Source organism: Ochotona princeps, chromosome 16, assembly GCF_030435755.1.
Source record: "Ochotona princeps isolate mOchPri1 chromosome 16, mOchPri1.hap1, whole genome shotgun sequence".
NCBI lineage: Eukaryota > Metazoa > Chordata > Mammalia > Lagomorpha > Ochotonidae > Ochotona > Ochotona princeps.
This window is the reverse complement of record NC_080847.1, coordinates 31,176,920-31,197,590: the sequence shown is the minus strand read 5'-3', so window position 1 is coordinate 31,197,590 and position 20,671 is coordinate 31,176,920. Positions and strand designations below refer to the sequence as shown.

Here is a 20,671-nt window from a genome sequence, read left to right as displayed (position 1 = left end):
ATCTGTGGAGGCGGAGAGGGTGAGGAGAAAAGAGCGGGGGTGGGGGTGAGGCTGGGATGGGACAGGGCCAGCAGCTGAAAGGCCTTCCAAGTGGGTGTTCTTGGGACCGATATAACAAATTTCACATCTACTCTGTGCCCTCCGATAGTGTTTGCTGTCTTTTTACAAGCGCGGGTATTGAAATAATACAGAAAACTGTTGGACAGAATAGCAACTTGCTGCGGGGAATCCAGACCCGGTGCTGCTAGCCGCGGTACCTGCTTCCCACCCTCCTCAGAGGAGTGCCCAAGGTGCAGCCCGCTCCCGTCGCCCCATCACCCGGGGGCCCCAAGCCCGCGCGCCACCGGCTCCGCTGCCCGCACTCGCCTCGCGCGCTGCCCTGCACCGCTTCCGGACGCAAGGATCGCCTGGCCAGCCCCGCTGCGCCCGGCTAGCCCTCGCTGCGGCATGGAGCCCAACCTGTCTGGCAACGCGTGCTCCTCGGCACTGCGACCCGGGCCGGAGCCAGAGCTGGAGCCCGGGCAAGTGCTGCACCCCGGGCCGCACGCTGGCCACTTCTCGGTGCCCGAGGCCGCACTGCTGGCGGCGCTCATGGCTCTGCTGGCGCTGGCCACGGTGCTGGGTAACGCGCTGGTCGTGGTGGCCTTCGCCGTGGATCGCAGCCTGCGCTCCCGTGGCAACTTCTTCTTCCTCAACTTGGCAGTGGCCGATCTGCTGGTGGGTGAGTGCAGGTCCAGAGCGGGGGAGCCCGGCAGTCTGGGAGCTGGAGCGCTGCGGGGCGCAGGGAGCGCGGGGACCCTGCAGCAGCGGGATGAGAGCTCAGCGCCCCTTTGTGCCCTCAGGAGGCGTCTGCATCCCACTGTACATCCCCTATGTCCTGACCGGGAAGTGGAAGTTGGGGAAGACGCTGTGTAAAGTGTGGCTGGTGACGGATTACCTTGTGTGCACCGCCTCGGTCTTCAACATCGTCCTCATCAGCTATGACAGGTTCCTGTCTGTCACCAAGGCGGTAAGTAGGGTCTGGACTCCTCTAAGAACGGGGGTGGGCGTGCGGGCGGGGGTGGGCCCATAGCGCTCCCGCATGGGGTCTCAGGTGTCTCTGAAACACAAGCTACTTTATAAGTATTACATACAGAAATGTAAAAGCCTCATAATGTGCCATTCTCGGGAGGCGTCCTCAGGGCCGCGCGTGGTGGCACATCAGTGCTGTTGCCGTGGTTGTGACCAGGACTGCCTCGAGGGCTCTCCCGCGGCCCAGGAGTTCATGACCCCTCCCCCGGCTCTGCAAGGGACAACTGAGACAGAGTCTGCTTGAGCAGTCTGCACATCGCTTGTTTATTCCGCCTGACCTCGGAGGGGAGTCCCTAGACCTTGGTTCCCTTCTTAATTTGGCCATTTACGCCTTGGGGGACCTGAGGCACATGCTGGCACCTCTGTTTTCCCATCGGAACACCAGGGCTTTAAATCCCTTGGAACCGGTCTCTGGCAGGGCAAATTCCTGTGGTCTTCACCTCTATGTAAGACAGGTAGAAACTAAGGCGGCTTTAGGTCCACTCTACAGATGGGGATGATAAGGCTCAAAGATATTCATCAGTAAGCTGGACATGAGTGGTAAATAAAATAGAGGAAGAATTCAGAGGACTCTCCTCTGGGCTTTCAAAAAACATACCTTTCTATAAGCAATCCATCCTCATCACAGGAAAAGAAAATACTAGCCAGCTTTAACTTCTTAATAGCTACCAGACCATGTTAGCAGAAACACCATTTTCGGAGCCACTGCCAAGTCCACTCTGCAGCACCCACACGTTTGCTTCACTTATAGCTGAAGTTCTCAACTCATGTTAATTGGCTTGGAGTGCGGCCAAGATATTGGCATTTTTAGAAAAATGCCTTCAAGTGTTTGTAAGGTACAGCTGAGAATGAAAATCACCAATTTCCATTGTTGCTGAAGCCCGGATCTTCCTTGTCTCCCATCCCCTTTACTGCTGTGAGAATCATCTCCTAAATATAAATGCTGCAGAAGTGGAGTTTTCTAACTTTCCAGGAGCCCAGAGACTGCGTGGCATGGGTTCCATCCCCCCGAGACCCTCCCATGCTGGATAGATTTTCATTGCTCTGAATTAGAGGCCCTGCGTGTAATGCGGGCATGTGCAAAAAGTTAGTCAAACGACCACATCCACATGGAGAGTCGAGAGTTCCGCTGCATCAGGACCAAAAAATTCCCCATCCCTCAAATGCCACCCAAACTAACAACTGATGGTTAGCCTCATTGTCAGCACCTTCCTGAGCTGCCTGCGCCCTCCCTCTAGGTGACTTACAGGGCCCAGAAGGACATGACCAGGAATGCCATCCTCAAGATGGCACTGGTGTGGGTGGCAGCATTCCTCCTCTACGGTCCCGCCATCATCAGCTGGGAGTACGTGGCCAATAAAAGCATCCTGCCCCGGGGACAGTGCTATGCTGAGTTCTTCTACAACTGGTATTTCCTGATGACAGCCTCCACCATTGAATTCTTCACTCCCTTCATCAGCGTCACCTACTTCAGCTTGAGTATCTATGCCAACATCCGGAAGCGTGCCTCCCTGAAGAAGGACAACACCGCTCCCAGCCAAGACGGCTTGGAGGTGGACTTGAAGAGGAAACAAAACAAGCACATCGTGTTTTTTAAGTCAGCTGAGAGGAAGAGCAGGAAGAGAGAAGATCCAGACACCTCCCTTAGGCACCTGAGTCTTTGCTGGGACGTTTCTGGAGCTCAGAATTTACCCCCTCCGCAGGTGGATGGCAGAATGAAAGCAACACAACCGCAACAGAACAACTACAGGGCCAGGGGGCGGGTCTGCAGTGTCCCAGGTGGGCTGGACCTCGCCAGCCGCCTGCGGCTCTCCCGAGACAAGCGAGTGGCTAAGTCACTGGCCATCATCGTGTGTGTGTTTGGCCTGTGCTGGGCTCCCTACACTTTGCTCACGATCATCCGAGCTGCCTGCCATGGGACATGCATTCGGCACTCGCTCTATGAAACATCCTTCTGGCTCCTTTGGCTGAACTCGGCTATCAACCCTGTCCTGTACCCACTGTGCCACATGAGTTTCAGAAAAGCATTCATCAAACTGCTGTGCCCTGGAAAGGCCAAGATTCACCCTCATATATACATGTGACAGAAGCGCCTCCTGTGCCAGATCATCTGAACCCCTCATGCTCCAAGTCAGTCAAGGAAAGTAGGCCACTGCCACCCACTTCATCTTGTCTTTGCCACAAGGAAACTTGCAGCCCATGGCAAAAGTAAGTGGAGCGGGTTTCTAGCCAGCAGTTAGGACAGCGCATGGGACACATTCATTTTATATCAGATTGCTTGGGATGGAGACCCACCTCTGCTTCTGATCCAGCTTTCTGTTAATGTGCACCCTGGAAGGCAGCAAATGATGGCTTAAGTACCTGAGTCCCTGTCACCCCTGGGGAGACCTGGATTTCAATCCAGCTCCTCTTTTTGGCCTGGCCTGGTCCAGCTCCAGCTGTTGGGGGCGGGCATCTGAAGAATGAGTCAGTGGATAGAATATCGAATATCCCCCTTAGTCTCTCTGCCTTCAAAAAAAATAATAAAAAAGCAGTACGCGAAACAAGTTCCTGCAAGGACTGCATCTTTGCGATGTTGTTTATGGAACGGACACCCAGGGCTTTGTTATTCTGAGAGTGGTGGCTGCACTAGAAGCATGGGCGTTACTTGGGCCCGTTCAAAACCTCTGGCCCAAAACGACCTGCTGAATATCAGAACCTGCAGTTTAACAAGACCCCCAGATAATCTGTAGGTTTAACAATGTTTGAGAAACGTGGGTACGAGGATGTGTAGAAGATAAAAATGGTTGAGACAAAATTGTTTTAGAATATTTCAACTCCTGTGCAGACATCCTGTTTAACACTTAGATCACTGCTACTCAGCTTTGTATTAAATTGGCCAAATTTTCACACACTATCCCGTTGTTAATTTCATTCCCCGATAAGGCTCACCTGTTTAGTCACTCTTCTTTGTCGGTATATGGCAATGTTCCGACACTTTTGTATATATGAATATGATGAAAAACAATAAGGCTTTATTTACAAAACACAGCAGACTTGGTTTGCAATGACACAGCAGACAACTCTAAGAAATCATACCTGATCGCCACGGAGCTTCCAAAGGGTTCCCTGTATTTGCATTTAGCGCTGCTGAGTGCAAATGGGTTTAAATCATAGCTGAAGGTTTTACTTAGCTAGAATGATGTGGACGGGTAGGTTATGGTAAGTAAGCTGAGGTGTCCCAGCCGTATGAGCAGCCCAGCTCCTTCTAACATGCGCTGCTGGAAATACCCAACATAACCACAGCTTCGACACACCTGTTCCCCACCCTGCGTTAGATGCCACGACCCCCCTAGAGAGGACCACATGTGCCCCAGTGCTAAGCAGAGAAGCCCTAACACTTCCGAGATCCCACAAAAAGGGCCAGAAAAGTGCAGTTTTCAAGCCCCACCCAATCTTCTCCTCCTTTAGAATGTTCAATTTGGCACTGCCCCATGCACCACCCCCTACCTATAAAATGACAAGACCAACTTTGGTGGGTACAGTATCCCTTTCTTCCTCCTGAGAGGCTGCCCACACGCATATCTGAGGTGTAAAATCCTTTCAATAAGTTTTGCTCTCCTGTACACCTTCAATTCTTTTCCTGCACACAGATAAGAACTTGGAATACGCCAAGCCAGGACTGAGTACCTGTCAATAACAGGGAGGATTTCTGATCAAAAGCTAAACACTACAGTGAGGGGCAGAGTCTGCCTCCAGATTCTGGAAGCATGGCAGTTTTATTGTTACACTACAAGGTAACTGTATAAAACCTATCCTAGTCCACTTCCAATTGACTTGGAAACTTCTTTCATCAAAACTAGGTATTCCTGGGGCTAGAATGGTAAGCTACCACCTTGCACACACCGGGATCCTCTATGGGCCTAGTTCATATCCTGCTGCTCCACCTCCCTGCCTTGTAGCCTGGGAAAGCAGTAGAGGACAGCACAAGGCCTTGGGAACCCACACCCATGTGGGAGACATGAAAGAAGCTCCTGGGTTCTGATCAGCTCAGCTCTGGCCTTTGCGGTCACTTGGGCAGTAAACCAGCAGATGGAAGATCTTTCTGTCTCTCCTCTCTGTAATCTTTCAAATAATAAATAAATAAATCTTAAAAAAAAAAAAAAACTAGCTATTCCTCTAGGTTTCTTGAGTGTATAGCAAATGTGTACTTACAGCCAACTGGATTCGTTTCTGCAACTCATCCTCTAGGCATTCTGATGGGAACAATCCTAGCAAAAGGCAAGGCCTCCTTCAGAAATTTTCCATCCAACTCCTCTCATTTACATTATGTTGTCTGACGTCCCCATCATCAAAGACAACTTTTTAAAAAAGATTTTTAAAAGTTTTATTGAAAAGATGTACAGAGGAAAGATCCTCCAACCGTTGGTTCACTTCCCAGCAGGGAACTGGAGCAGCCGGTCCATCAGCCAGTGCCAGTATGGGATCCCGGCGCATGCAAAGCAAGGACTTGAGCCACTAAGCTACCGCACTGGGCCCCATCAAAGAGAATTCTGTTAGGAATGCTTTCAATCCCAATCTGCTTGAATTTGTGGAGTTTTCAGAATGAAATAGCAAATGTAATGGAAGATTCCTTTGAAATCTAGACAGTTAGATTCCCCCTCAGTGTCTATGATGGTGTATTTATTCCTGAACTGTTATGTTCCCAGTGCCTTCAAATTTCTCATGAATCTTACAATTGCTCATCCTCCTTCTTGAAAGCACTCAGTGGGAGGCAGCACAATGGCTCAACAAGGTAAACCTCTACTTCAAAGTGCTGGTATCCCATACCTGGCTACTTTACTTCTCATCCAGCTCCTGGCAGATGGCCTGGGAAAAGCAGAAGAAGATGGGTCAAAACCTTGGGACGGGCCCGGCGGCATGGCCTAGCGGCTAGGGTCCTCGCCTTGAAGGCTCCGGGATCCTATATGGACGCTGGTTCTAATCCCGGCAGCTCCACTTCCCATCCAGCTCCCTGCTTGTGGCCTGGGAAAGCAGTCGAGGACGGCCCAATGCTTTGGGACCCTGCACCCACATGGGAGACCCGGAGGAGGTTCCTGGTTCCCAGCTTTGGATCAGCACAGAATCGGCCGCTGCGCTCACTTGGGGAATGAATCATCGGACGGAAGATCTTCCTCAGTCTCTCCTGCTCTCTGTATATCTGACTTTGTAATAAAATAAATAAATCTTAAAAAAAAAAAAAAACCTTGGGACTCTGCACCTGTCTGGGAGACGCAGAAAAAGCTCCTGGATCCTGGTTTCAGATTAGCTGAATTCCATCTGTTGTGGCCATTTGGGAAGTGAACCAGCAGATGGAAGCTCTGTCCCTCCTCTGTAAATCCATCCTCTCTCAGGCCTGGCTATTATGGTCATTTGGGAAACCAACTAATAGTTGGGCGATCTCTATTCTTGTCACTATGCCTTTCAAATGCATAAATCTTCAAATAATACTTTATTTTTTTTTTAAGATTTATTTTTATTACAAAGTCAGATATACAGAGAGGAGGAGAGACAGAGAGGAAGATCTTCTGTCCGATGATTCACTCCCCAAGTGAGCCGCAATGGGCCGGTGCGCGCCAATCCAAAGCCGGGAGCCAGGAACCTCCTCCAGGTCTCCCACGCGGGTGCAGGGTCCCAAAGCATTGGGCCGTCCTCGACTGCTTTCCCAGGCCACAAGCAGGGAGCGGATGGGAAGTGGAGCTGCCAGGATTAGAACCAGCGCCCATATGCGATCCCGGGGCATTCAAGGCGAGGACTTTAGCCGCTTGGCCATGCTGCCGGGCCCCAAATAATACTTTAAAAAATATTTATTTACCTCATTCCACACTGGCAAGAACCTAACTTATATCAGTCCCTGGCTCACTCTTGAGCTGTTAAATATGGCACTACAGGTTAAGCTCACCATTGTTCAGTATGACGCAAGGAAACCACTGTACCCAAGAGGAAGACAAACCAAACCAAGCCTGACAGAACTGCAGTACATGCCTGGTCCAGGGTTGGCTATCCTAGCCATCTGGGGAGTGAACCAGCAGGTGGAAGATTTGTCTCCTCCTCTCCATAACAGAGTTTCAAAAATAAATGAAGCTTATTTGAAAAAGATACCTGTACCTCCAGCCAGAAAATGAGTTACTGCATGCCCTATACAGAAACATTCTTCCCAACTAATCCTCTCCCACTGAGCTCATATGCAGGTGTTTCAAGTTTTGTGTTTCCCAGTTACATTTCCACTCTTTTCCAGTTGCATTTCACTGAACATGGAAGCAAAATAGCCACAACCCTTAACCTCGTTTCTGCAGGGAAAATTAACACCTGCCCAAGACAGACAAAGCTGGTAGATCAGCCTGTGCCACAGGAAGTCTTGGCTTACTTCACAGATTTTGATGGTACTAATTTTGTAACTTTGGAAACACGCGCTTGTAAAACTTAACAAGTACTACAACAATGTGAGGCAGACGGTGAGGTGTTAAGCAATTGTGGTCATTTAAGAACCTCTGTAAATCATCTGCTACTTCTTCCAAATTGTGCTGCTTAATTCCCTTATCCTTGAGTATGGGTTAGATTTAAGCAACTTCCTTCTAGAAGAATTCAGGCAGAAATGACAAGGAGCAACTTCCAAGGTTATGTCATGAAAGACACTGTGGCTTGCTCTTGTCCTCTGCCCCTTTCTGATCCCTCACTCTGAGGAAGCCACTGCCAAGCTGTGTGACACTACGGAGGGGACCACAGGTAGAACGACGGCCGCAGGCTAACAGCCAAGTCAGTGAGCTTACACAGGAGTCCATCAACCCTTCAGGTGACAGCGACCCTGGCCAAAACCATGACTGCTACCAGAACCACCATCTGCACTGTTTCTAAATTTCTAATCTACAGAACGCTGAGATGAACATATATTATTTCATGGTACTAAGTTTGATGATAACCTGTTGCACTCAAGTAACTCAAATGGGCAGTGAGCCTTGTAGGGCCTGAGGTAATTCATCATGGCTCAGGAACGGCAGAGGAAACAAATAACTAAAAGAATAAACGGCACCTTGTTCAATAAGTGATCAGCTGAACAGTGAGCTCTGCCAACCTACGATAAAGTCACCTGGACGCCACAGGATTTCTGTAAGTTTCTCTATCAAGCAAGATGGTATGAAAAACAGCCAAAATTGTTAATAGCAATTTTTATTGTTCACTGGTGCAAAAAAAAAAAAAAAAAAAGGAAATTTATGATAACTGTGATGCATTTCCCATAAAATTTACAATGAAGTTTAAACATAAATTATATAGATCACAATTTTCTATTTTGCACTATTTAGAATCAAATTATTTTGATAAATATACCCAGGGGACAAACAGGTTCCGAGTAAATGAGTCCAAATCTGCAAAATATAGCTTTTGATTTTGACCATGGTGTTTCAAAATTCTTCAACATGCATTCATACATTCTAGTTTTGGGGAAAATAGTACACATGGCCTTATCTTGCATTTAGGGAACAGCCCAAGCTGAATTTCACATACAGTATTTCCTTCCTCTAAATTAATCTTCAACTGGACTACAGAACAGAGACAGACACTTTTGGGTTAGTCCCCAGCAATGAAGAAAATACACACAGTCAACAATGAAACAAACAAAAGGAAGGAAAGCTTCACTAGTAGCCAAGAGAAGTTGTTCTTGTTTTGTTTTTGTTTTAAAAGAAAAAAAAAAGGATCACAGGGAATTTAAATAGCAGATCAGTCATGCCACTTGGGGTGATCAGACAAACTTGAACACTTACAGGGTGAGAAACTTTATTAAGGTCCTGCAGGTGAGTGTCTGGAAGTGCTGGGCAAAACACATCACAGGTAAGAAATGGGAAACCTACCTCAGCATTTCTGGAAGGCACAATCTATGAAAGGGAAGCCTAGCATATTAAACCCTCACTGGATGTACAGGGAAGGAGTGTGGAGAGCTGCTTCTGTCTCACAGGATGAGCCCTTCATAAATTGGCCCCTCGGATTCTGGTGATTCCCGCCTCAAGCGCAAATGCTCCAGCGTGTTATGAAAATGTTTGTTAATCTGCTCTGTTTCTTCACTGGACTCGAGATTTGGCAGATCTTCTCGAATCTTTTGGATAAGCTGGTTCAAAACCTGAATTGTTACCTACAAAAGAACACATGTACCTTCAGGACCAAGCATGTACCGCACAAAACATGACTCAGCGCAACTTACATGACTCTCATCAACTGATCGCAACTATTGGCTGTTCCTCCATCAGTAACTATGTTACACACAGAGTAACAACAACCAGTAAAAGAACGAAAGCAACATCTCATTTAACCTACACATCTTGACCACTACCGTACTGCTAAAATAACAATGCATTTAAACTACTTGGATCAGCTTATTTAGCATTTGTGAATTATTTTGCAATTTTTCAAATAGACAAGGGTTATTTTCTATCACCTGAAACAAGAGAGTTGGGAATGTTCTTGCACATATTGGCTCTCCCACTAGAGTAATACACTAGAGAGATTCTAGAGAACAGAAGAAACCAGCAGTTGGGCCCTGCAAACTCTGACTCCTCCGAACAAAACAGAATAAACGTGTATGTACCAAGCCTCGTCAGAGCAACAGTCAAACACTTAGGAACATTTACTTAACAGCAACACCAGGAAGACTTGAAGTTCACTTACCGCATCATTTTCCTTTTCATAAAAATAGATATATCTGTTTAGAATTTCTATAAAAAGCTGCACTTGAAGAGAGGGGTCCATGCACTGATTTGCTATTTTTAGAGCTTTCTTTAGGCACTCCATCACCCTCTTGCCTCCATGAAGCTAAAATAAAAGGGCAGGGAGTTACTGAACACAACGATGGAACGTAAACATCCTATTGTGACACAAATACTTCAGTATCAAATACTTCAGTATCAAATACTTCAGTATCAAATACTTCAGTATCAAATACTTCAGTCCTCCTACCTATTTTAAAGAAACTTCAGCCTTCATTTTGTATTTGAAAATTAAAAACGGGAGCACACACCAGGATCCTAAATGGAAGCCGGTTCACATCCTGGAGGCCCCACTTCCCATCCAGCTCCCTGCTTGGGGCCTGGGACCCTGCACCCACGTGGGAGACCTGGGAGAGGCTCTGAACTCCTGGCTTTGGACTGGCATAGCTCTGGCTTTTGGGGAGTGAATCAGCAGTGACTTTCCCACAGAAATAAATCTTAAAAAAAAAAAAAGAGAGAGATAAAATTTAAAACGGGCCAGCACTGTGGTACAGTAGGTTAAGCTGCCACTGAGATTCTGTCTTCTCTAATAATTCTGTCTTGCAAGTAGTGAATTCGAAGCAGACAGGGACACAGAATCTGCGCTGTTTACAATATCCTCAGAGCAGAGACTCTGACACAGGATGAGATTTCCTGTATATTATTGTCCACTCCCTCCCTCTAAAAAAAAAAAAAAAAAAGCTTTTTATTTTATTTTAAAGGTAGAGATCCAGAAAGAGAGAGAGCTTACAACCACTCCCTAAATGGCTGTTAAGACCCAGAGCTGAGCCAACCAAAACCGGGAACCAGCAACTTCACCCAGGTCTCTTACATGGATGCAAAGGGCCAAAGCACCCAGGTCATCTTCCACTGCTTTCTCAGGCACATCAGCAGGAATCCAAACCACACCATATAGGATGCCAGCACTGCACGCAGCCCCTCCACTTCTTTCCTTTAACAAAACAATGCCGTTTCCGACATCAAATTTCTGAAGACTCCAGATGTTTCTCCTCCAGTGCACAAGGCCATGGCCATTGAACCTGTGTATCAAAACAGGGTCAAGAACAACCTACCTCCTCCCCATTTTTGTCAGTGTTTCTACCAGACCAGAAGAGATGTGCACAGGTGCTCACGGCTCGGCCCTGGTCGGGTTTCTTCAGGAGTTTGGACGCAGCAAGTGCACACTGAGTCCTCAAGGGTTCGTGATTCTCTTCACTGAAGCACTTCATCCTCTCGAAAGTGCCAATGATCAAGGTGATGGCAGCCAGCTGTGCTTTGGAATCACTGATTTCATCCTCATACAGAGAAAACGCCTGGTGGGACACAAAACACTCTTAGGGACCAACCATGCACCCCAACATTTCCCCCAGTCCGTCCAGTGAAGCCCCTAGCCTGTGGCACACTCCACAGCTCCCTGGAATCTGAGCCTGTGGTACCCTTTCATGAAGCAGCACAGGATGTAACTGTGTTGGTATGCTGAAATGAGGAAAACTACCCCACCTTCGTTTAACCAAGAAGTTCCAAAGTGAACCGAGATAAAGGAACTCTCTCCATGAAGCACTGTTCCCATGACTCCCATGGAGACCTTAAATTCCATCAAATCCAGGAACTGATCAATTTTGCTGCTCCATGCTAATCAATATAAATATATTAGAGTTCCAAGACAGTGGGAAAGCAGTAGTTACCTATTCAGTGCACGACCACTGTAATAAGTGACTGAACTCAACAAAACTTACTAATGGACAACCAGAAAGAACAGATCCTCACCTGGGACATGAACTCATAGGCTACTGTCTCATGATTTTCAAAACCGATTTCTCCAGCAGCGAGTGCTCCTTGCAGAAAAAGTCTTAATGGTAATTCTGCCAGTTCTGCTTTAATCAAAGCACTGATAGTCTGGTGAGCAAATGAAAAAATCTTCTGGCATTTCTTTTCCCACTTGTCATCCTGAAATGAGAAAATATCTTAAGGTCAAGATTAAATGAAAAAAAAAAAATGAAAAAAATTTTCATTTTACTTAGGATCTTAACAGAAAAAAAAGGTGAAAGCTTAAGTCTTATACTCTTGTCATTTTCTTCTCTCCTATGGAAGCACACAGGATGTCTTCTCAATATATCCACCTGAGGCTATTGCCTTTGTAATGTTTAGGTATTTGTTTTTTCTGATCAAAAAGTAATACATTCACAAATTGAGAAAAGTAGGAAATCACATACAAGGTATGAAAACAGATTTATTTATTTTAAGATTTATTTATTTATTTTAAGATTTATTTATTTTTATTACAAAGTCAGATATACAGAGAGGAGGGGAGAGAGACAGGAAGATCTTCCATCTGATAATTCACTCCCCAAGTGAGCGCAATGGCCGATTCTGTGCCAATCCGAAGTCAGGAACCTGGAACCTCTTCTGGGTCTCCCACGTGGGTGCAGGGTCCCAATGCATTGGGCCGTCCTCGATTGCTTTCCCAGGCCACAAGCAGGGAGCTGGACAGGAAGTGGAGCTGCTGGGATTAGAACCGGCACCCATATGGGATCCCAGGGCGTTCAAGACGAGGACTTTAGCTGCTAGGCCACGCCGCTGGGTCCAGATTTATTTATTTTTATCTTTTGTCCACTGGTTCACTCCCCAAGTAGCCGCAATGACCAGAGTGGGTACAGGGTCCCAAGGCTTTGGACCATCCTCTACTGCTTTCCCAGGCCACAAGCAGGGAACTGGATGGGAAGTGGAGAGGCTGGGATACAAACCTGCGCCCATATGGGAAGCTGGTGCTTGCAAGGCAAGGATTTAGTCACTAGGCTATTGTGCCAGGCCCCATAAAAGGATTTTAAAAGTTAAAATTCTCCCTAATCCACCACTGAATAATAATCATTAATAACATTCTAATAGTAACGTTTTCCTTTCTTTTTCCTATACAATTTGGATCTTTGTAAGTGGTTTTTACTTTAAGTCCTCTGAAGAAAAATTAAATAAACTTGGGTTCAAACTGTAGATAATTTGCATGTAGCCTTTTTTTTTTTTTTTAAGATTTATTCCATTAATTTGAGGGGCAAAGTTACAGACAGTGAGGGGAGGGAAGAAAGGTCTTTCATCTGCTGGTTCACACTCCAAGACCAGTACTACGCCAAATCAAAGCCAAGAACTTCTTTTTGGTTTCCCACATGGGTTCAGGGGCCCAAGTACTTAGGTCATCCTTTGCTGCTTTCTCAGGCATTATTAGCACGGAGCAGGATCAGAAGTGGAGCAGCTAGGATTCGAACAGGTGTTCAACTGGAAATGTTAGCACTGTAGGTGGCAGCTTAATTTGCTAAACCACAGTGGCAGCCACTACAATCTCTCTTTATCTCTTACTCTATTATAACAATTTTCCTCACACAGAAGTTATTTGAGATCATTTTGATGGTTGGAAAATATTTCATAAACTACATATACAGAACAATTTATTCCCCCTTATTCTTTAATTTATCTGAAACCCAAAAAGAGAGAGAGAGAGAGAGAGAAGGAGAGAGAGAGAGAATGAGACAGACAGAAACAAATCTCCAATCTGCTGGCTCACTTCCCAAATGCCTGCAATAGCTAGGGCATCCGGGTATCTCCCACAGGGGGTGAAGGACCACATACTTGGAACATCATGTGCTGCCTTCCAGGGTGCCTATCGGGGGGCTGGTTTCATGGGTAAGCCCAAGCACTAGAATATGGGTGTCCCAAGCGACCTTGATCCCTACACCGAACGTCTGCTCTGCCCTCTCAGAAAAACAATTTGCATTGTATTTAGTAATAATTTGTTAGACACAAACTGAATGGTCTAAATAAACAAAATTTACTAAGACCCTACTTATTTTTATTTTATGGCTTGAGATTTTGGTGTGAAATCCCCCGCAAAAAAACCACTGCCAAGACTAGAGTGAGGTTTCCTTCTAAGAGCTTTACAGTTTCAAGTTTTACAGTGAAGTCTTTAATCCATGTCAAGTTAATGTTTGCATATATTGTAAGGTAAGAATGCAATTGCGCATTCTTTTCCTGTAGACATCTGGTTTTCCCAATACTATTTCATGAAGGCTACTGTCTTCATTTTCCCCACCGTGCGTTCTTGGTTCTCCCTTCTTTTTTCTTTAAGCCTTTATTTATCTGAAAGCTAGAGTTACAGAGAGAGGGAGAGACACACAGAGAAACAGATCTTACGACAATTGGTTCACTCCCCAAGTGGCCAGGGCCCAGGCCAGAGCCGGGGGCTTCATCTGGACTGCCACGTGAGTACAAGGCCTCGAGCACGTGAGCCATCCTCCACTGCCCTCCTAGACCATCAGCGTAGAGCTGGATTGCAAGTGCAGCAGCCAGATGTTTTAACTGCTTCACCAAAACACTGGATCCTCTTGCTGCCCTTACTTAAGATGAGTTGTCTGTTGCTACATCATTTTATTCCTAGACTTTCCGGATTGTTCCACTGAATTATGTGTCTGTTGTGATGCAGTACACATTGCTTTGAGTATAGCGGTTGTTATTTAAACATACTTTTTGTGTATGAACTGTTTTTAATGTTTATTTATTTATGCACATCTGCTTGAAAAGTAGGAGAGACCGAGTAGTGAGAGATCTTCTCACTCCCTAGTTCACTATGTAAATGGCGGAAACGGCTAAGGCTGGGCCAGGCTGAAGTCGGGAGGCTGAAACCCCACCCAGGTCCCCCACATGTATGGCAGGAGTCCAAGCACTCAAGACATTATCCATTGTCTCCCAGTACGCATTAGTAGGAAGCTGGATTGGAAGCCGAGCATCTGAGACTTGCACTAGTACCTCAGTGTAGAGTAAGCATCCCCAGAGGCAGCCTAACCTGCTGTACCACCTGTCTATAGTTGCTGTTTTCTTTCCCCTTTTCACCCCCATTCTGCATTCTCAAAAATTAGCTTTACTGAGGTTTACCTTTTCTATAATAATTGCATTACCACTGTCACATTTTTAATTGTTAGATTCATCAAACGTTGGAGAAGAGTATCAGTAAGAAGCATCCATTATAAAAATTGGCTGGAAGTAGTTGTAACACAATGGTAGGTCTACTGAATAATCATTTTCAACCCATTATTAAAAAACTATGTTTAGGGCCTAGCATGGTAGCTCAACTGGCTAATTTTCCACCTCCAGCTGTTGGGATACCATATGGGTATTGCTTTGTATCCCGACTGCTCCACTTCCCTTCCAGCTCTTTGCGTGTGGCCTGGTAAAGCAGTGGAGAATGGCCCAAAGCTTTGGGACCCTGAACCCACATGGGAGATCCAGAAGCAGCTCCTGGTTCCTAGCTTTGGATCAGCTAGAATCCGCCCACTGTGGCCACTTGGGAAGTGAACCAGCATGGAAGATCTTTCTGTTTATTTCTCCTTCTCTTTGTAAATTTGCCTTTTAAAATCAATAAATCCTAAAAAAGAAAATTAAGTTCATTAAGGTTTATTTCTTCACATAAACATGGTCACTCAATTTTCAAGTGTGAGATTAAGGTTGTCTTCTTCAAATTATACTGCTGAAGACTTAACCATGAAACCGGGAAAGAAAGAAATTCACACAGCTTTTAGGAAAGTGACTATGCAATGCTGGGCCCTTTCATTAGCTATAAGCTGATCTCATTTAGCATAACTTTCAATGGTTTTAATCTATTTCTGACGGTGACCCCTCAACTAGTATGTGATCTACAAGTATCAGGAGCACTTAACATCAGGTAAGTAATAAACTAAGAGTTAACTGAAAGTGGATTTTTACTATGCTATTGTCTTTTTTGTAGGTTTAAAAGCAAAACACTCTCTCTCTCTCACACACACACACACACACACTCTCCATACTCAGTGAGGAAAAAAGGAAAAAGTAGCAACATACTTAAAAATAAACTCACCACTTTGGAATTTTCTTTGTACCGAAAAGCTAGCTGGTAAGCTGCAAATACCAAAGGTGGCAGTGTGAAGCGGATCCGCTGATTCCCACCAGCTCCGAAATGTTTTCGAGCTGTGTTTAAAATCTGACAAAAACAAAATAAATGAATGAACACATCTTTCCCACAGAATGATCATCATTCATTCAAAGACTCTATATACACCATTGCTGCCATTTTGCAAATTAAAACACCAGGTTACACCAGGCTTATCATAAGGCACTTAGATATTTTTTTATCTCCTGAGTTATCACATTCTCCTTAAGACGGACACTAACCTCATTTCACGCATGAAGGTTAAGATCCAGAGGTTGTGTAACCTGTGCAAGGTAGCTAGTCAGGAGCACAGATCTATTGAAATGTATTTTCATACTCCACATACAAACTATAGTAAGAGAGATTATATTTCAAAGTAGTTTCTAGGGCTGGCATGTGGTTCAGTAGGCTAATCTTCTTTCTTGTAGCACTGGCATCCCTTACGGTTGCCGGTTCGTGTCTCAGCTGCTCCACTTCACATTTCCCCTAGTTATGGTCTGGGAAAGGAGTGGAGGATGGCCCAAGTCCTTGGGCTCCTGCACCTACATGGAGAGATCTGGAAGAAGTTCCTGGTTTCGGATAAGCTCAGCCTGACTGTTATGGTCATTTGGAGTAAACCAGTGGCTGAAAGATCTCTTTTTCTCTCTCTGCCTCTCCTTCCCTCTGTATGTCTGCCTTTCAAATAAAACTAAGTAGATCTTTTTAAAAAAAGTAGATTCTAATATTACTACTGTGTGACCTAAGCAAATGACGCCTAGGGTACAAGTCCCATTTGAGAAATAGACTGCTATACTTTTCCTAGGGTTACTGAGAAGATGAAAGGACACATACTACCAGTACCCAGCACAAGGCATGTACTTGGAAAACACTGGCTATTACTATGACAAACAAATAGCTGTATGTATATGGCTAGCATGTTATATTTCCTAATTCAGAAAACCATTAGGACCATTTAACAGAAACGTCAATTCACTTTGAAAAGAGCCACCGTGAAATAAATAATGTTGGCTCAGAAAAAAGTGAAAAGAAAACCTCAAAATTCAAGCCATACTATCTGGTCAGCTACATTTGGTTACAAAGCAAATGAAAATACACACAGACACACACAAGAAAAAAGTCTCACACAAAGCAATCACTCAAAATACTTGCACAGTCAATGTAAGAGATCATACACAGACCATAATAATGACACACAATGACTGTCAAGACCAAGCCAAAGACTATCTTACTACCAACAGATTATCAACCCTGCACTTCAGACTAATCCTTACGCAGGACAGGAGTGTCGGCCACCACAAGGATAACCAACACAAGGAAACAGTCAACAATTTATCCTCAAATAAATGTTTCCATTACACTAGTCAACATCCTATGCAACCAACAATAGTTAAACCACTTTGTCAATAATCAAGGACCCAAACCGCACTTTTCCATCATTAAAATCGCCTGCTATCAGTAGCCAATACCTTTTCTCCAGCAATATGTTTCACTCATTTCAGATTTACTGAGGCTTAATAATAGAGACAGATTTCATCTGACTACCTTAAGCAGAAACAAAACAAATTAAGGAAAAGGCAAGTTGAAGCTTAAAGTCTTTAAAACATATGCAGCGTGACAAATATAACATATTTGCAAACCACAGAAACATAAATAATATAGATGTTTCTTATAAAGTTTATTTTGATAGACAGCTGAATATTTCTAAAGTAAATACAAAATTTAATAAGAAAATGAATACAGCACAATCATGGGATACCCAAGTAAAAGAAGACAGGCTTTTCTGCAATTCTTAAGAAGTTTACAGAAGAAACTAGAAACTTGTACCTCACAGGCTCCAGCATTTCTATGCAAATTAAATTCATGGATGCCATGAACCTTCTATTTAGTAGTTCTTTCAAAATCATAAATCCTATTAAACCATTGTAAACTACTTGACTTCACTAGCAGGTGGAGAAGGGTTACAGGAAGCAGTACATCATACCAAGTACTGCTGATCGGGGTCCTCGGATCGCAGAAGATGAATGAATCGGCCCACAAGGCTCTGCTCATCAGCAAAGTCTTCCGGATCAGGATCTTCAATGGGTTGATCTGGCTGATCTTGAATCAATGTGGATACCAAATTCATAATGGAATCCACCTGTAACATGAGGGGCACAATAAAATCATTAAGGTCAAACAGCTGACATGCGAAGCCACCATCAAAAATATTTTCAATTGTGTAAAGGTACAAATTAATATCAACAAAATAATTCCTTCTTTTGTAAGAAAATTATATAGACATGTCAATGCACACACACAGAAGTCCTTCAAAAGTTTGCAGGAAAACTGAATTAAAAGTAAGTTTTAGGGAACTTGATTGAAAACCACACATAGCTTCTTCATAATACAATTTCCATGAAATCCCTCAGCTATGGACCCAGTGTTAATTATCTGTGATTTCTCCAATTCTCCAATCTTGTAATTCAGATAACACATAAACTACTTGTGATCTTTCCTCAGTATTAAATTATTCTCCCCTCCCATCTCTTTGAGATTTCTCAATCAAAACTACAGCATCATTTTCCTAAAACAGCATGTTAGCATTTTCTTACCTGGTCTTGAGAGACAATTTCTGTGTTATAATCCAGCACGTTACTAAGCACATAACAACTCATGCTCTTTCTGGACTCATAATCAAAGTACTCAAACAGTGGGTGAAAATGTTTTAATTTCAAGACTGTTAAAATGTTGTTGTAAGTATCAACAGGTATCTTCAAAAGTCTGGTGAGCTCCTTTGAAACTGCACTACTGGTAGCAATACTACAAAAAGAAAAACAGAAGCCTTATAGCGAATAATATTAACTTTCTACACAAACAGAACTTGCTTCATAAAGATCATAAAGTTCTATACCGCTTAAAGGAAGTGAGCCAAGTAAATCACACTACTCCAAAACATGCCAATGATCTTTCTCTAAAAGGACAAAGATATCCATAAAGCATAAATATTTATTCACGTATTATTGTTCTACTGACACAAAATAAGATACAATAAATTGTCTCCCATTCATGAACACATTGTACTGGAGTTCAGGTGACTAACAGGAGAAGGGAACACCTGGCGTTGTCAAGGCAACAGCAGGCGAGACCTGAATTTCAATAAATCTACAGCGAGCTAATTTTTAAGTTGATAATTTTGTATGGCCCACATATCATAAATATCTTAATGACCTCTGGCAGAAAAAGATTCCCTAGTCCTGCTCCTTGAATTTTACATTCATTACTTAAAAAGTAAATGTATGCATGAATGACAAAAGACACAGGGATCTTGTATCTGTTGGTTCATCACCACACGCCTGTAGTAGCCAGGGCTGAGCCAGGGCTGAGCCAGGCCGGAGCCAGGGCTGAGCCAGGAGCCCTGAAATCCATCTAGGTCTTCCACACGGGCAGCAGCGGCCCAAGCACTGGAGCTATCCCTGCTGCTGCCCAAGACGGTGTATTAGCATATTGAAAGCTGTATCAAAGGCAGAGCCAGGACTCAAAAAATGTGAGTATACCAAGTACTACTGCACTGAAAGGCATATCCCAATTTTATATTTATAAGAAAAATATTTCAAGTGATGGTTTGGTTCCTAGGGAAGCTAATAAGTATTACATATTCAGAGTAAAAAATAAAGAGGAAAAAATGCTTTCTAAAACCAACAATTCAATAAAATATATAAATTATCTCTTGCGCGGCATATGTTGGTGATTAAGGAAAAGCAGGTCGAATTAAGACAGTAGCTTACAGAAACGCTCCAGGAAGACTAACACATATCCAGGAATCTGTAAGATCTTCAGGGGCTGAGGTTTCTAATTATTCTGCTTACTTTAAAGATCACTTGAGGAGAGTTTTGGACTGTTTCTGAGATCCCAGAGATACGAGGATGTATGAAAGAAAAGAAGGCAACAAAATGGAGCAGAAGGAAGTTATAGGGGCAGGTGTTAGAGGACACAGGGGATAAAGGTCCGGCTCGGGCTGCTCACACCCACATCAGGTGCTAACGTCCCTGAGAGGGCAGGCGGATGACGGCCCCAGAACACAGGCCACTGCCACCCAGATGGGAGACCTGGATGGAATTCTGAAGGCCTGGGCTTCAGCCTAGCGCAGCCCTGGCTGTTGTAGCCATTTGAGAGGTAAGGCAGCAGACGGAAGAGCCCTTTGTAAGTAGATCTTTAAAGAGAAGAGGGGAGGGGAAGAAATTAAAAATTTCCTGATACAGCTGAACTACTAGAAGGGACTTGAAAAGGAGAAAGAGGACAATAGGTGAAATTCTGAATAACAGAGTGGAAAAAAGGAATGCCCCATTTGACCCAACTTCACCAGCATCTGAGGAAGGACACAGGGAACTGCTAGGAGAAATGCCCTCAATGGCCACTAGAGGATGCCACAGGCTTACAGTAACTGGATAGCTAGTGTAAAACAAAATGGGGGACAGAATACAGTATTTACTATATATGTTCTTTGATGGTATCAAAATCCAAGCTCAAAAAAGAAAACTATCTTTAAATCAACTGGATTTCTACACCTTAAATATACATATGCCACAATCTGGTTGCAATTTATTCATCTGTAGGAAACTGTTTTAAAAAAGATCTAGTTATGCGAGTTACGTAGAGACAAAGGAGACACACAGAGGGGATTCTGTCCCCCTAATCCACTTCCCAAACAGCCACAGCAACCACCAAGGCTGGGCCTTGTCAAAGCCAGGAGCAAGGGACTTCCACATAGGTGAGAGGGCTCAAGCACCTGGGGCATCTTCCGTGGCTGTTCCCAGGTCATCCGCTGAGAGCAGCCAGGACACTCACACGCTGCTTCAGCGAGCATCTTTACACATTAAATCACAAGGCTAGCCCCCAAGGAAATGTTTGCATAATGGGGAGT

The 20,671-nt window shown here is 44.4% G+C and overlaps 2 protein-coding genes across 2 annotated transcripts in view; one reads left to right on the top strand and one right to left on the bottom strand.

Moving 5' to 3' along the window:
• The first annotated feature begins 208 nt into the window (after window positions 1-208).
• Window positions 209-3,320, top strand: LOC101516988 (histamine H3 receptor-like). Its single transcript, XM_004584105.2, has 3 exons — window positions 209-721; window positions 843-1,009; window positions 2,310-3,320. The coding sequence occupies exons 1-3, from the start codon at window positions 448-450 to the stop codon at window positions 3,153-3,155; spliced, it is 1,287 nt and encodes a 428-aa protein (XP_004584162.2). The 5' UTR covers window positions 209-447; the 3' UTR covers window positions 3,156-3,320.
• A 5,446-nt stretch (window positions 3,321-8,766) lies between these two features.
• Window positions 8,767-20,671, bottom strand: part of VPS35 (VPS35 retromer complex component) — a 37,698-nt gene continuing 25,793 nt past the window's right edge. The window contains exons 11-17 of the mRNA XM_058674050.1: window positions 18,363-18,570; window positions 17,753-17,908; window positions 15,700-15,822; window positions 11,592-11,771; window positions 10,898-11,137; window positions 9,748-9,891; window positions 8,767-9,214 (exon numbers count right to left, since the gene is read on the bottom strand). Coding sequence (XP_058530033.1) covers window positions 9,035-9,214; window positions 9,748-9,891; window positions 10,898-11,137; window positions 11,592-11,771; window positions 15,700-15,822; window positions 17,753-17,908; window positions 18,363-18,570 — 1,231 coding nt within the window. The 3' untranslated portion in view covers window positions 8,767-9,034. The remainder of the gene's footprint in view (window positions 9,215-9,747; window positions 9,892-10,897; window positions 11,138-11,591; window positions 11,772-15,699; window positions 15,823-17,752; window positions 17,909-18,362; window positions 18,571-20,671) is intronic.